This window comes from Amphibalanus amphitrite, unplaced genomic scaffold (genome assembly GCF_019059575.1).
Source record: "Amphibalanus amphitrite isolate SeventyFive unplaced genomic scaffold, NRLGWU_Aamphi_draft 000214F_arrow, whole genome shotgun sequence".
In the NCBI taxonomy this organism is placed as follows: domain Eukaryota; kingdom Metazoa; phylum Arthropoda; class Thecostraca; order Balanomorpha; family Balanidae; genus Amphibalanus; species Amphibalanus amphitrite.
The window spans coordinates 506,327-520,943 of NW_024881709.1; the positions used below are offsets into that span (position 1 = coordinate 506,327).

The 14,617-nt window shown below is 50.9% G+C and overlaps 2 protein-coding genes across 2 annotated transcripts; both read right to left on the bottom strand.

Moving 5' to 3' along the window:
- Positions 1-2,909: 2,909 nt before the first annotated feature.
- On the bottom strand, positions 2,910-4,385 carry LOC122385325 (trypsin-1-like). Its single transcript, XM_043373524.1, has one exon. It carries the CDS (start codon positions 4,383-4,385, stop codon positions 3,102-3,104), a length of 1,284 nt encoding a protein of 427 aa, XP_043229459.1. The 3' UTR covers positions 2,910-3,101.
- A 2,033-nt stretch (positions 4,386-6,418) lies between these two features.
- On the bottom strand, positions 6,419-13,920 carry LOC122385326 (cysteine-rich motor neuron 1 protein-like). Its single transcript, XM_043373525.1, has 4 exons — positions 13,681-13,920; positions 12,395-13,045; positions 7,729-8,379; positions 6,419-6,982 (listed from the first exon to the last, which is right to left on the bottom strand). Exons 1-4 carry the CDS (start codon positions 13,918-13,920, stop codon positions 6,419-6,421), a joined length of 2,106 nt encoding a protein of 701 aa, XP_043229460.1.
- Between the last annotated feature and the right edge of the window lie 697 nt (positions 13,921-14,617).

Below are 14,617 nucleotides of genomic sequence, written 5' to 3' on the forward strand. Positions count from 1 at the left end.
CGGCAACCGACATTCTTTTTCTACGCACTGTCAGCACTTCTAGTTTTTTTTTTCGGATTCTGCAAACATGCTGTGGTGTGCTGAGTTGACTTTATTCCTAAACGTTTGTCCCTAACAGGTTGCAGAATGACAAATGTTAGTTCGCAGAAGTTAATAGGTAGTACCTATGTTTTGTCGCAACATTTTAAGCCAATTTTAACACCAATTACTATTAAATACATAGGTCTCGCAAAACGTATGAATCAATGATTTCGAATCAAACAAGAAATATGATATAGTCCACAGGAAACCGTTGCATTTTCCATCCTCAGTGTGCTGTCCATTGGGCACCACTTGGAAGTTGGAGCGGTGCACCAGTCACGATAATTAGCTAGTCAGCGCTGCGACAGCCATGAGATCCCAGCGACCCAGCAGCCGTCATGAAGCACTTAGTACAACCAACTAGGAGGTCGCTCCCTCCCGGACGATGTGCCTTCTAATTAAACTGACAAGTAGTTTGTTATAGTTCTTGGGTAATGCCCAGTGTTCAAGCACTCATTACGACGTAATACGCTGCAAACGGTTTGTGTTTCCCACGTAGTCGAGATTTACTCCGATTGGGTCTCCACGCCCGTGGAATGCTATTGGGACCGGTACCGTCATTACCTATCGTGTGCGCGTCAATACTGATATCCCGTTGTTTTATGAAGAGCAACAAATTCTCATCGCATGACATTTTAACACATATACCTAGTTTAGCTGTGGAGCTAGAATTGGATACCTATCTGCAAGTCGAACGCATCTGGGTGTGTTCTTATGTGCCGAATGTGAAAATACCTAGGTAAATGCTCGTGCATATTGGAACAATTCTCAATCGTAATCAAAGCATACTTTTACCGGCTGATCAGCATGTAATTGTAAGTGGGCTGCGCTTCAGCTTGTGTATCATCGGATGTGATGCGCCTGAACTGAGCGATCCGTATACTTACATTGTGAGGATCCGGGAGAGTTTGCGCCTCTGCAGCTTGGAGCGGCGCACCTGTTTGGGGCTGGGCGAGTCGCGTCGGAACGTCCAGGCCCGTCGGAGGCCGAACGGTCGCGGGATGCGGAACCGTTCCTCCCGTCCTCCGTCGGCCGACTCCAAAGTGTGCGGCATCTCGGCCTGACAGTGAGCTGGAGGGGGCTCTCACACAGGTCAGAGGACAGCCGGGCAGCACAGCGACCCGCTAACACCGAGGAACGCCGCGAGTTGATGAAGCGATTCCGCTAGCACCACTACACCGCAGTATATCGACCGACAGGTGTCACTATCTAGATTTTGTCCAGATTCCGTCACCTTTCTCACTCCGTTGTCCACTTCTCGAAACCCACACTGTTTCAGTCTCTCGTCACCGAACCACACTGCGCCGTGAGTCCGACCGTCCGCGGCACACGTCTGCCCGCGCTCACCGGCGGCCTACCTCTGAGGTTCCAGCTCGCGGCACGTCCCGGCGGCGACGGCGGCGCGTCGCAGGGCGCGCCACCTGCCGCACCTCGCCACCCCTCGTCCAGTGCCGTGCACTACCTACACCGCGCCTCGCCAGCTGTCAGTTGCTGTTCAGCGTCGACGCTGTGTTTTGTGGACTGTGTCGGGAACGGTTACCCATGCCGGGCAGACGGCCGGTGTTAGAAGAGCGGTGAGTTATTGCAGTCGTTCTACGCTGTTGTGGTTTGTCTGTGGCAGGAGGACGACAATTCTGTGCAGGTACCAAGTGGTTACTGGTTGCACGTTTGTAGTTTGTGCAGTGGTTGTGCTAAGTTTCTTCTCTTTATGCGCATTAATATGCAGCATCAGTATTATAATGCGCTGAAAATGAACTTATTTAATCTCGTTGGATTGAAGCACCACTACTATAATTGTGCATAATCTCTCTCTCTCTCTCTCTCTCTCTCTCTCTCTCTCTCTCTCTCTCTCTCTCTCTCTCTCTCTCTCTCTCTCTCTCTCTCTCTCTCTCTCTCTCTCTCTCTCTCTCTCTCTCTCTCTCTCTCTCTCTCTCTCTCTCTCTCTCTCTCTCTCTCTCTCTCTCTCTCTCTCTCTCTCTCTCTCTCTCTCTCTCTCTCTCTCTCTCTCTCTCTCTCTCTCTCTCTCTCTCTCTCTCTCTCTATCTCTATCTCTATCTCTCTCTATCTCTATCTCTCTCTATCTCTATCTCTCTCTCTCTCTCTCTCTCTCTCTCTCTCTCTATCTCTATCTCTATCTCTATCTCTATCTCTATCTCTATCTCTATCTCTATCTCTATCTCTATCTCTATCTCTATCTCTATCTCTATCTCTATCTCTATCTCTATCTCTATCTCTATCTCTATCTCTATCTCTATCTCTATCTCTATCTCTATCTCTATCTCTATCTCTATCTCTATCTCTATCTCTATCTCTATCTCTATCTCTATCTCTATCTCTATCTCTATCTCTATCTCTATCTCTATCTCTATCTCTATCTCTATCTCTATCTCTATCTCTATCTCTATCTCTATCTCTATCTCTATCTCTATCTCTATCTCTATCTCTATCTCTATCTCTATCTCTATCTCTATCTCTATCTCTATCTCTATCTCTATCTCTATCTCTATCTCTATCTCTATCTCTATCTCTATCTCTATCTCTATCTCTATCTCTATCTCTATCTCTATCTCTATCTCTATCTCTATCTCTCTCTCTATCTCTCTCTCTCTCTCTCTCTCTCTCTCTCTCTCTCTCTCTCTCTCTCTCTCTCTCTCTCTCTCTCTCTCTCTCTCCCTCCTCTCCCTCCCTCCCTCCCTCCCTCCCTCCCTCCCTCCCTCCCTCCCTCTCTCTCTCTCTCTCTCTCTCTCTCTCTCTCTCTCTTTCCGAACGGATGGGGTGTAACAGAGCCTTTGGTATGGTTTAATAAAATACTGACTCAAACCACTTCATTGCATAAAACATAATTTATTTCAACCAAGGTTTCCCGCAAACTATATTAGAAGGGACCCCACTCAGAAGTAAAAAGTAATGTTTAGAAGTGACGCCAAAACTGTCTGAACGATAGAAAACCCTAAAGCGCCAATCATCCATAGAAGGTCCTTGATTCAGGTCATTAGCAGGTCATTTCCTATAAGAGGTGATTAGCAGAGGCTGGCATCGGCGGTTTTCTGCTGGATCCAGCTGGTGACCTCGGTCACGCGCGCGTAGACGCCCGGGAAGCCGACGTCGCCGCAGCCGTAGCCCCACGACACCACGCCGATGAGCGTGTAGCGTCCGCTGACGTCGGTCACCAGCGGGCCGCCGCTGTCGCCCTGGCAGGAGTCCTTGCCGCCGTCATCGTCACCGGCGCACAGCATGCTGCTGTTGATGGTCGAGCCGTACGCCCGACGGCACTGGTCGTTGGTCATGGTCTGCACGGTGACCTCCCGCAGCACGGTGGCCTGAGAGCCGCCCGAAGAGGTGGTTCCCCAGCCGCTGACGATGGCGCTCACGTTGGCGAACTCTCCGCCGGTCGGCAGGCACGCCGGGGCCACCTTGTTGTCCAGTGACGAGAAGTCGATGGTGGACGACAGCTTCAGCAGCGAGAAGTCGTAGCCGGACCCGGAGGCGTTCGTGTACGACGAGTGGTTGATGATCTGCGCCACGTTGTAGCGCATCTCGCCGTCCGAGGTGCCGATGCGGTGCTCACGCAGCAGGACCTGGATTTCGCTGGCCGACTGCAGGTCGGCGGTGCAGTGGGCCGCCGTCAGCACGTAGCGGTTGTTGATGACGGTGCCGCCGCACCAGGTGCGGCTGCCGCCCGTGCTGACCAGACCTGCCTGCCACGGGTACTCGTTGACCTCGGTCTGCACGCCGCCGACGATGCGGGAGGCGCGGTTGGCGACGCCGCAGCACTGGTCGCCGGAGGGGCTGCCGGTGGCTGCGGTGGTGCCCTCGGTGGTGGCCGCCGTGCTGCCGCTACCGCTGCCTGTCGGCACTGTGATGGTACACTTGTAACCCGTCCTCCTGACGGCCTCATCCGATTTGAAGACGATATCCAGGACAGTGCCGCTCAAGTTGGGCCCGGTGGAGCCGCAGAAGCGCTGGCCGTTGACGGAGAGGTAGTCGTACTTGCAGGAGATAGCGCTCTCGATGTTGAAATTCTCGCAAGAGATAGAGATTATCTGATTGTCGTTTCCCCGCACCGTAATGGTCACGTTGGCATTGTTTGGGTATCTGTAGGGATAGTTGGGAGATTTGAGGGAGTAAGTGTCAGGATCTAGTGTGTACATGGTCCTCGTTTGGCCATTTCGCCTCGGCAGCGGCTGTGCCTCGTAGCTCGGCTCACGTGGAGAGATCTCCGGGACTTTGCCAGAGACCGCACCCGGCGACGGCTTGGCGAGGCCGGCGCCCAGCAGCAGACAGGAGAGCACCAGGCGGAACATGTTGCTGTCGTACTGATGTTCCGCAGAGTGCGGCTTTTATACCGCCCGGGCGCGCGCACAGATGTTCCGACTAACGCCAACTCGTTGCCGCCGATGACGCGCTCGTCACTCTCTGGAGACGGGCGTGGTGTGACAACCGCCTGTGGATGCCACTCAGGGGCCGGAGGAGATGGACAGACGCCACTCGGTATCGTGATGAAGCGGTGCAGCACAAGTGGTCCAGTCGTCCGGGTCGGTGACAGCTCGATTGGTGCAGACACACGGCAGACAGACCATCCGCCAAGGAACAATACCGCAACATCTGCGCAATGTCGCACTAGTGTCAGTTGCACTGAGTGCTGGCGTCATGTGCTGTCATGGCGCGCTGAACGCTGGCAGCATATTGCATGCTATAAGGCTTAGTGAAAACTCAACATACTATGAAAAGCACTTTTTCTCTGAAAATGTTTAACTCAAAAATCGAATGATGCTTTTTGTGACACTTATCCCTGATGGAATACAGTCGGTATGGTGATGTGACGTCATCACCATACCGACCGTACTGGCGACATTTTCGTACTGGCACATTTTCGTCTGAACCGTTGAAGCACTGTTTTAGTCGGATAGATAACGATACCAAAACAATGCGCGGTGTGTACCTACCTAAAACACATACAGGGTGTCCATGTCAAAAGTGTACCCAGACTTTTCTCCATATTTTATCTTAAAAACATCACACTCACGAACAATAGCCCTCGTTTGAGAGCCAAGGCCATAGCAAAACATTTGCTATGCTTTTCAACTGTGTTCGGCACTCTGATGACCAGCGCGTGCCGTCTAGAGCAACTGCTCTATATGAGCCCCTTTGCGTCGGGCCACCGCCGGCAGATGGACCGTCTGGAGGTGGGTGATCGCCTGGTCAACCATGTGGGAAGGAAGGCGACGGATCTCGTCGATGATGACGTCTTTCAGCTCCTGGGTCGACCCTGGATTGCCAGCGTATGCACAAGTCCTTGAGAAAGCCCCACAAGAAGAAATCTAGAGGGCTGAGGTCGGGCGAGTGGGGAGCCCATTCCACCGCGCTTTTCAAGCTGATGTGGCGGTCAGGAAAGCGCTCCTCCAGGAATTCCAGCGACCGTTTGGCGGTGTGAGGCGGCGCCCCGTCTTGTTGAAACCATTCTTCATGGCGACGGATCCCGCGTCTCCGCTTCAGCTCTCGCCGGAATGGTTCCAGTGCCTCCGAGGCGTAGCGTTCTAGCGTTACGGTATTGTGTTTGTCTCTCCCCTGTCGTCTTCGAAAAAGAAAGGGCCGATAATGCACGCCCCCTCCATGCCTCATTGCTACCCAAACCGATACTTTCTTGCTGTGCAGAGGCATGGTCTGAGCTTTTTCTAGGCAATTGGATCCCCAGTGCACGGGGCATTGTGGGATTTCACATGCCACGGTCCGTCTGCCGGCGGTGGCCCGACGCAAAGCGGCTCATATAGAGCAGTTGCTCTAGACGGCACGCGCTGGTCATCAGAGTGCCGAACACAGTTGAAAAGCATAACAAATGTTTTGCCATTGCCTTGGCTCTCAAACGAGGGCAATTGTTTGTGAGTGTGTTGTTTTTAAGATAAAATACGGAGAAAAGTCTGGGTACACTTTGACGTGGACACCCGGTATAGCCTTGCTGATATATTTATTGTTCAAATATGCTTTCCACAGGGAACGTTTTTTTTTTTCAATAAAAACGGGTTCATGCTTTGCCTTCCCTTTCCTCTGATTGACACTGTGCGTTGCAACATACTCGTACAGTTTAAGTGCATCAAGGGCCAAGGCCCGTTTTTCGACCTCCGATCAAATTCCTTCATGCCAGTAATAAAACGATGAAAGGAATATATTTTCATTTCATCCAGAATGCACTGCATTTTGTTTGCTGCAAAGCATAACATAAAAGACAGAAAGAAGCATCATTCGTGCATTTAACAATGATTAGCGGATGGTCACACTCCGTAGTCCAGCGTCGTCTGGTGTCCACGCATTGTCACACTCAGCAATGGGGCAGCGTCGTCTAATACGGATCGGGACACTCTATAGTGGGGCAGCAGTCTGGGAACGTGTCGCCCTTGCCGTCGACCACGTCGCAGCCGGAGGGGATCCAGTCGAGTTCGCATTGCTCGTCGTTGACCACCATATCGGTGCCGATGCAGACCAGGTGCCTGCAGCCGGGGTCGGTCCACGAGCTGCCGATCTCGAACAGTTTCTGCAGGCCGCGCGAGAAGCAGGCGCCCGGGCAGCGCGGTACCGGGCAGCACTGGGGGTACTCGGCGCCGGCGGATGGAGAGACCAGCTCACAGTCGGGCCTCGGCAGAGCCCGGAGTCCGCACGGCAGCATGCCGATCTGGTCAGTGCCGGTGCAGAACGCTCGGGTGCAGCCCTCCTCGGTCCACTCGTCGCCCTTGGAGAACCAGCGGCCCAGACTCTCGGAGAAGCAGCGGTCTGGACAGCGCAGTGTGGGACAGCAGGCGGGATACTCTGCCGACGTCGGTCCGTCGACCAGCTCGCAGTCCGGGAACGGAGGAGCCGCCAGCGGGCACGGCACAGCGCTCATTGTCGCTGACCCACGCTCGTCCAACTGAAAACATAGCGGTTTAGTCGCCTGCTTAGTCAGGAGGTAAATGACAAAAACAGTACAAAGTGGTTATTGATAGATCTGTGAACTGAGACTGAGTTATATGTGCCTTCGTGACAATCCAAAGAAAGGACCCTTGTAAATGCTGATGAAGAAATAAGGTTTTGTGAAGGCAAATAGCCATTAAATTGCAATGATCATAGAGTGGCTAAAGGTGGTGATCACTGATCACTTAGCAGTTATCGCTCCCTACCTTTACGGGTATGACCGTTTTGGCTTTAAGATCGATGCCGGCTGATGAGTTCAGACCTAAATTGGTAGCTGTCTAGCTGACAAATGTACGTAGATCGAAAGCATCTCAAGTCTCAATATAATCACCTTCTCGCAAACCACTTCTGCCCATGTTGTAGGCATCGCGGCAATAAAAATATGACAAGAGGTGGCGCCATGACTGAGCCCTGATGAACCCTTCCTATAAACTTATGTTTACAACCAAGAATTTCAACTACTTAGCATAACTCAACTTTAAGCTTAAGTAGTGCTAAATTACCCTGTAAACGAGTCATCTATTGGATGTAGTAATTATCCATTTGTATATTTTTTTTTTGAATCAGTAATAATTCTTCATATGAATTTATATCAAATGTGATACTAATATGGTCATTTTTCAATTTTCGGCTCAGTTCCCGCAATTGTAACTTGCTTGTGCAGATGATGCCTGTTGAGTAGAAAGGAAATATTTTACTTACGGTACATTTAGTCTTGATGCAGCCAGGTTCCGTCCACGTTTTCCCGGGAGCGAAGAAACGGTCGAGGGCTTTGGAGTGGCACTCTCGGCAAGTGACCTTCGGACAACACTCGGGGTACTCCAAACTGTCATCACCGTCATCAACAGAGCAGGGGTAGCCGGGAGGAATTCTAATCAGACCGCATCCTTTACCGGATACAGCCCCTCCCTGTTCACAGGTGGCCTGACCACACCCGGGCAGCGTCCAGGTCTCCCCGACGGCAAAGTGTCGATCGAGCTCCTCCACATAGCAGGGCCTGTCGGTCTCGCACTCGACAGAGACGCAGCAGGCGGGGTAGTCGGCCGAGGCGTTGCCCGGTACCACACGACAGTTGGGCCCGTCGGCGGCCACCAGTCCACATGGCAGCAAGACCACCTGGTCAGTGTCCACACAGCGGGCTCGGGTGCAGCCCTCCTCGGTCCACTCGTCGCCCTTGGAGAACCAGCGGCCCAAACTCTCGGAGAAACAGCGGTCTGGACAGCGCAGTGTGGGGCAGCAGGCGGGGTACTCTGCCGACGTCGGTCCGTCGACCAGCTCGCAGTCCGGGAACGGAGGGGCCGCCAGCGGGCACGGCACAGCGCTGAGAACTACCGTGTTGGTCGCACTGTCCACCTGGAAACGATATAAGATGGGACACATATACAATGCCAGAACATCGCACAGGGTACAGGGATAACATCAAATATGAATCTAGCTTTTACCCTGCGCCCCGCTGGGGGTCCTGGAGTTTCACGTCCTGCTGGGGGTATTTTTGAACACCCCGTTTCTAACTCGGCTCGTGGGCCAGCCACGTAGCAAGACGACGTAGGCGTCGTTCGAAAGAGCGTCAAAAAAATGAAATAACTTCGGTCAATTTTTAGGTCAGGGCAAAGGTCAGGTTCAAAATGCAAGTTCCTACAGTATCGGCCTTGCACCGTAGTTGCCGAAGAATGGACTGAGACTGATTGTCCAAAACGTGTTCTTAGCCTACCAAAACAATATTCGTTGCATACAATGTCATTCAAAGGTCAAGGTCAAGGTCAGGTCAGGTCAGGTCAGGTCACCAAAAACAAAATATAGAAAAGGGCATGTGCGACACATGTTTTATGGGTCATTTTACTCATAGAATTCAATAGGCACACTCAATAAGTGATATGGACTACCTCTGGATGAATTTCAGGTTGAGGTCAGGTCAAGGTCAGGTCAAGTGAGGTCAAATTTTGAAGTTGGTTGTTAAGGCCTAAAAAGGTGTCTATCTGATGCAGTTTTTCACGACGAATCGAATGGTGCTTTTTTTGTTTCCGTACGAGGTCTAGAACTTAAAAAAAAATCATTTTTCAAAATTTTTGTTTGTCGTGACGTCATAAAAATTTGAATAACTCCCACATTTTTGAACCGATTCTTCTAAAAATTGGTATGTAGGTGCAAATAGACCACTTCTTTGACATATATTCCGGTTTTTTCGATACACTCAAAATTTTGGATTTTATAAATATTTTCCCAAAAAAAGTCAGTTTTTTGAAAGAAAAAAATTGGGCCCAAATCCAAAGTTTTCAAAAAACCGAGATAGCCATTTGATAGACAAAGTAAAATCACGTATAACCTTTTTTGTTACGTCTTGATTCCTTAAAAAATGAAGATGTTAGCGGCGTTTGAAATTTTGCCGTTTTTAAGGCGAAAATGGCGAACATGACGTCACTAAAACGTCAATTTCTCAAAAATTTTCCGACGGATTTCGATCAAATTTTCAGGAAACGTGTCAAATTGATGTATGATAAGGTACTGAAAGTTTGACGTGGCTGGCGTAACGCGTTTAGAAGTTATTGGCGAAAAACGGGAGGGGGGCAGATTCTGCCCCCCCCCCCCCAGCGGGGCGCGGGATAACTCCCTATCAAATTGAGCTAGCGAGTCGGGAAAGCCACCAATGGACTCAAGAAGACCTGCCAAATCGAATAATATGCGACATGACCTACTTCAACCAAGTTCGTGACATGGAGGTGCGTGACCTGAGGTCAACACCCTAAGTTGACCTCACTCAAATAAAAATTATATCATTTGGCGCGCCTGAGCGAGGCGAACACGATGCTGCCAAAATCGCGGCTCTGCGGCCATTTTTTTGCGAAGTTATTCTCCAAAAACGGAACCGTACCTTGGGGCACTTGACCTGACCTCAGAGGTCACCGGTTGACTTAGGACCTTAAAATCGGGTAGGGAAGGGTGGGGTAATTTGAACATGTGGGGCAAACATAGTGTGAAAAACACAAAATTACGGAAAATCCATAAGTGGCATGACAATAAGACCAATGAGGGAAATTATCGTAACTAAAAGGGCTATCATATGAACGGGGTTTAACCCGGCGGCCGCTGGGCCTCCGCGCCACCCGCCGGCCGCTGGGGGGGGGGGCATAAAGTTGCCCCCCCTTTACTTCTGCGACGATATCGTCGCAACGCAAAGAGATAGAGAAGCGAAACTTTGCACACATCTTCCTGAATACCTAGCCGAGGTTGTGTCCAAATTTGGTGTCGATCCCATTTGAAATGACGTCACAGTGACGTCATAAGTGAAATTATAGATTTGCGACTCTCATATTCCTCACGATACATCACATATATTGGACCGAATATAAAGGGCCGATTATTGGTCAGAAACTAGATGGAAGTGTAGTAATATGTTTTAGGATGACAGCAGGTGCTGTCTAGTTCATTTACAGTCGAGTTTCATGCTCAGCGTCATCAGAAACGGTCCATATCGGAAAACGACAAAACTTTATGACGTCACTGTGACGTCATCTTAGGTGCTACAACCACCAAACTTTCCTCAAACATTGCCTAGGTATTCATTTGAAGCTATGCCAAGTTTCACGTTCGTAGCTCATCAGGTTTCGGAGATATTTCACAAAACGTAAAGGGGGGCAACTTTATGCCCCCCCCCCCAGCGGCTCGTGGGTTAAAGTTTCAGGGAATGAAGATGTTGACGCACACTGTAAAAAATCAATTTCGCAAGTAAAAACGCCTAAAAACACGTCATTGCAACTTCATTGCAGCGCAAAATCTTGCATTGCTAGCGCCTATTACGCAACGGCTTTTGTTGTACAATGACCTAATCAGTGCCTTCAATCCAAGAAATTTGCTTTTGAAACTGTTTTTAAATATGTCAAAATAACTTTTAGCGTGGGGTAATTTGAACATAGTGTAAGAATTTCAGTGAAAACAGGGATAGCTCCGAAAAAACAACGTTCCCAGTTTTTTTTGCCAATATTTTCGACCCAAAGCAGTAGCAGATTAGTGATACCAGTTTTATAAAATTTACGTCTAATATCCGTCTAGTGTCCGGTATTTTCGTTGATTTCCGTTCAAAAATGTTAAAGTCAGCCATTTGTCCAAATATGTCCGAAAATTGCGCATTAATCAACACTCAAAAATGTCATTTGAATTGCTTATGATGTAATTTTACCAGCCGAAAAATGTTTATTATATTGAGAGCTTAACAAGCTTTCCGTTCGCGGTCGCCAATCAATGCTATGCACGATTACTTTATAAAAAGCGCTGAAGTGTAGCAAGCCATCGTCCAATGTTGTCCAGTCTGCTACCTTTGTCCAACCAATTCCGAATTGTACATTGGACAAAATCAGAACTCCAAATGTCCAGGTTTCTATTGGCACCTGACCACTATAACAGATGCAGTAAGGTTGGGAGAGGTTTTATCGGACAAAAATGATAGACGTTCTGTTAATTGAAGAGAGGCGAATTCTTTCAACTGACCGGAGTGCAGCGTGCAGATATTGATACTCTGCAACTGTTATTTTTGTTGTTGTGTTGATTTTTCAAGTGAAGGTATGTTTAGAATTGTTCTGCCTATTTGTTTATGGGTCAACCAACATCGGTGCTGGCGAGACTATCGTTTTTATGACAGGTAAAGGCAGTATGTTCAAATTACCCCACGGTGGGGCAATTTGAACACACCGTGACTTGGTGGAGAAAAGAGGCTATGCTATTCAAGGTATGCTCGGCTCGTCCAAAAATGAGGCTTGCTTGGTGAAAGCAAGTGACACTTGCGCTACTGAATCAGTTTTTCTTCATCCAGGGTTGAGCTGGAATTTGGTACAACGGATAAGACGTAAAAATATGTTCAAATTACCCCACACTACCCTATCAATCTCTGCGTCTCGTAACGACGCACACGCTCGTTTTTTTCCGCGAAGCGCTAGCTCCACCTGGGGCGAAACGGCGAAGGGGGAGGGTCGTACCCGCCCCCCCCCCCTCGGCCAGCGCGTATGTAGAAAACCAATAGGTCTGGCGAGGGTTAACTGACTTCAACTTACCTCAGATTGATTATCTATGGGACGATTTGTTCCATAATGCAAAGATGAATAAAAATTACCTTTTTTAACTCCATTGACCTTGGGACCTGACCTTGAATGCTAGAAAAGACCAATAAACTTATCTTATTGTTTGACAATTTTCGACTCCGCTCACCGCTTGTTCCTATACGGGATTCAGCAGCCAAGTGGTGTAAATCGTACAGAGCCCCCCCCCCCTTCCCCCGGACAGGACGTGGTGCGGAAGCTATGGAGTCGTGACGATGCGCTGTATAAACGAAATCGGTACATCTCATTTCGATATCCACCGTCCCAGAGTAGGTACTTACCCCACACTTGACCTTTGTGCAGCCTGGGCCTGTCCAGGTATCTCCAGGCCCGAAGAAGCGGTCGAGGATCTCGGAGTAGCACTCAGGGCATGTGACTCTTGGACAACACTCGGGGTACTCCAAACTGTCATCACCGTCGTTCAGGGAGCAGGGATAGCCGGGAGGAATCCCAATCAGACCGCATCCTTTACCGGAGACAGCCCCTCCCTGTTCACAGGTGGCCTGACCACACCCGGGCAGCGTCCAGGTCTCCCCGACGGCAAAATGTCGATCGAGCTCCTCCACATAGCAGGGCCTGTCGATCTCGCACTCGACAGAGACGCAGCAGGCGGGGTAGTCGGCCGAGGCGTTGCCGGGTACCACACGACAGTTGGGCCCGTCGGCGGCCACCAGTCCACACGGCAGCAAGGCCACCTGGTCAGTGTCCACACAGCGGGCTCGGGTGCAGCCCTCCTCGGTCCACTCGTCGCCCTTGGAGAACCAGCGGCCCAGACTCTCGGAGAAACAGCGGTCTGGACAGCGCAGTATGGGGCAGCAGGCGGGGTACTCTGCCGACGTCGGTCCGTCGACCAGCTCGCAGTCCGGGAACGGAGGGGCCGCCAGCGGGCACGGCACAGCGCTGAGAACTACCGTGTTGGTCGCACTGTCCACCTGGAAACGATATAAGATGGGACACATATACAATGCCAGAACATCGCACAGGGTACAGGGATAACATCAAAAATGAATCTAGCTTTTACCCTGCGCCCCGCTGGGGGTCCTGGAGTTTCACGTCCTGCTGGGGAGTATTTTTGAACACCCCGCTTTTAACTCGGCTCGTGGGCCCTTTCCCCCGGACAGGACGTGGTTGCGGAAGTTATGGAGTCGTGACGATGATGCGCTGTATAAACGAAATCGGTACCTACATCTCATTTTGATATCCACCGTTCCAGAGTACTTACCCCACACTTCACCTTTGTGCAGCCTGGGCCTGTCCAGGTATCTCCAGGCCCGAAGAAGCGGTCGAGGATCTCGGAGTAACACTCAGGGCATGTGACTCTTGGACAACACTCGGGATACTCCAAACTGTCATCACCGTCGTTCAGGGAGCAGGGATAGCCGGGAGGAATCCCAACCAGGCCGCATCCCTTACCGGAGACGGCCCCTCCCTCCCTGCATGTGCCCTGGCCGCACCCGGGCAGCGTCCAGGTCTCCCCGACGGATACGTGTCGATCGAGTTCCTCCACATAGCAGGTCTGGTCGGGCTGGTGACACTCGAGTTAGGGGCAGCAGTCGGGGAAGGGCGCGTCGCTCTGGCCGGCGGCGGGGTGGCAGTCGGGCGGCAGCGGATCGACCAGAGGCGGGCAGTCGTCCAGCACCACCCTGCCGCGCAGGCAGCGGCCGCGCCGGCAGGTCGGCTCTGTCCACTGGGAACCCTCCTGGAAGTAGCGCTCCAGACCCTGCGAGAAACAGCGCCGCTGGATGCGCGCCTGGCTGCCGAGGGCCGCCAGCGTCAGCAGCAGAGCGGCCCGACGTCCGGCGGACATGGTGCGCCGTCGGGAGACAACTGTCTGTCCCGGCTGCCCGAACATGTCTGCCCGGACCCAGACAGCACTGCACTCTGTCAACTCTGTGTGTATACTCGTATAAACACCGACAGGGTAAACCTACTTGATATTGCCCTGCTGCAATCTTCGAGAAAAAAAAAAAAACGGGCCTAATGTAAACGACAAGCGTGTGTGATACCTCAAACGTACTGAAATATGTAAACATATAGGTTCTGGTGCAGAATCTGAGGCATCAATGTCTCATATTCTAGGTATCATTATATTTTAGTCTTTGGCCACTGTCCATGGTCGGCAGGAGATTCTTTGTGAATGGTCTGCCAAGGAGCTGGTACAAATTCCTACCTTCCCACTTTACATTATCAGGGATGTTGATATAATCTAAAAGTATTTTGTTTCGGGGCCCGCGTTCTACATACATACCTATGCACCCATATTGCGGGCTACACGGCCTTTTATAGCCCGCGCCCATAGAACGGGTTAGGGTCGTGCCCCAGCATGTGTACCTAAGGGATGCGATCCTGGAGAAGAGGTATGCAGTCTGACTGGCTAGTCCCCAGCTCGGCCTGCATGATAGTTGGAGTCGCCAACTTTGCGGATTGTCGGCGACTTTCAGCGACTTCTGCTACCCTTAGTTGCAGCTGCTGTTGGTCGTGGCTCGTGATGGTGCTTCTAGCAG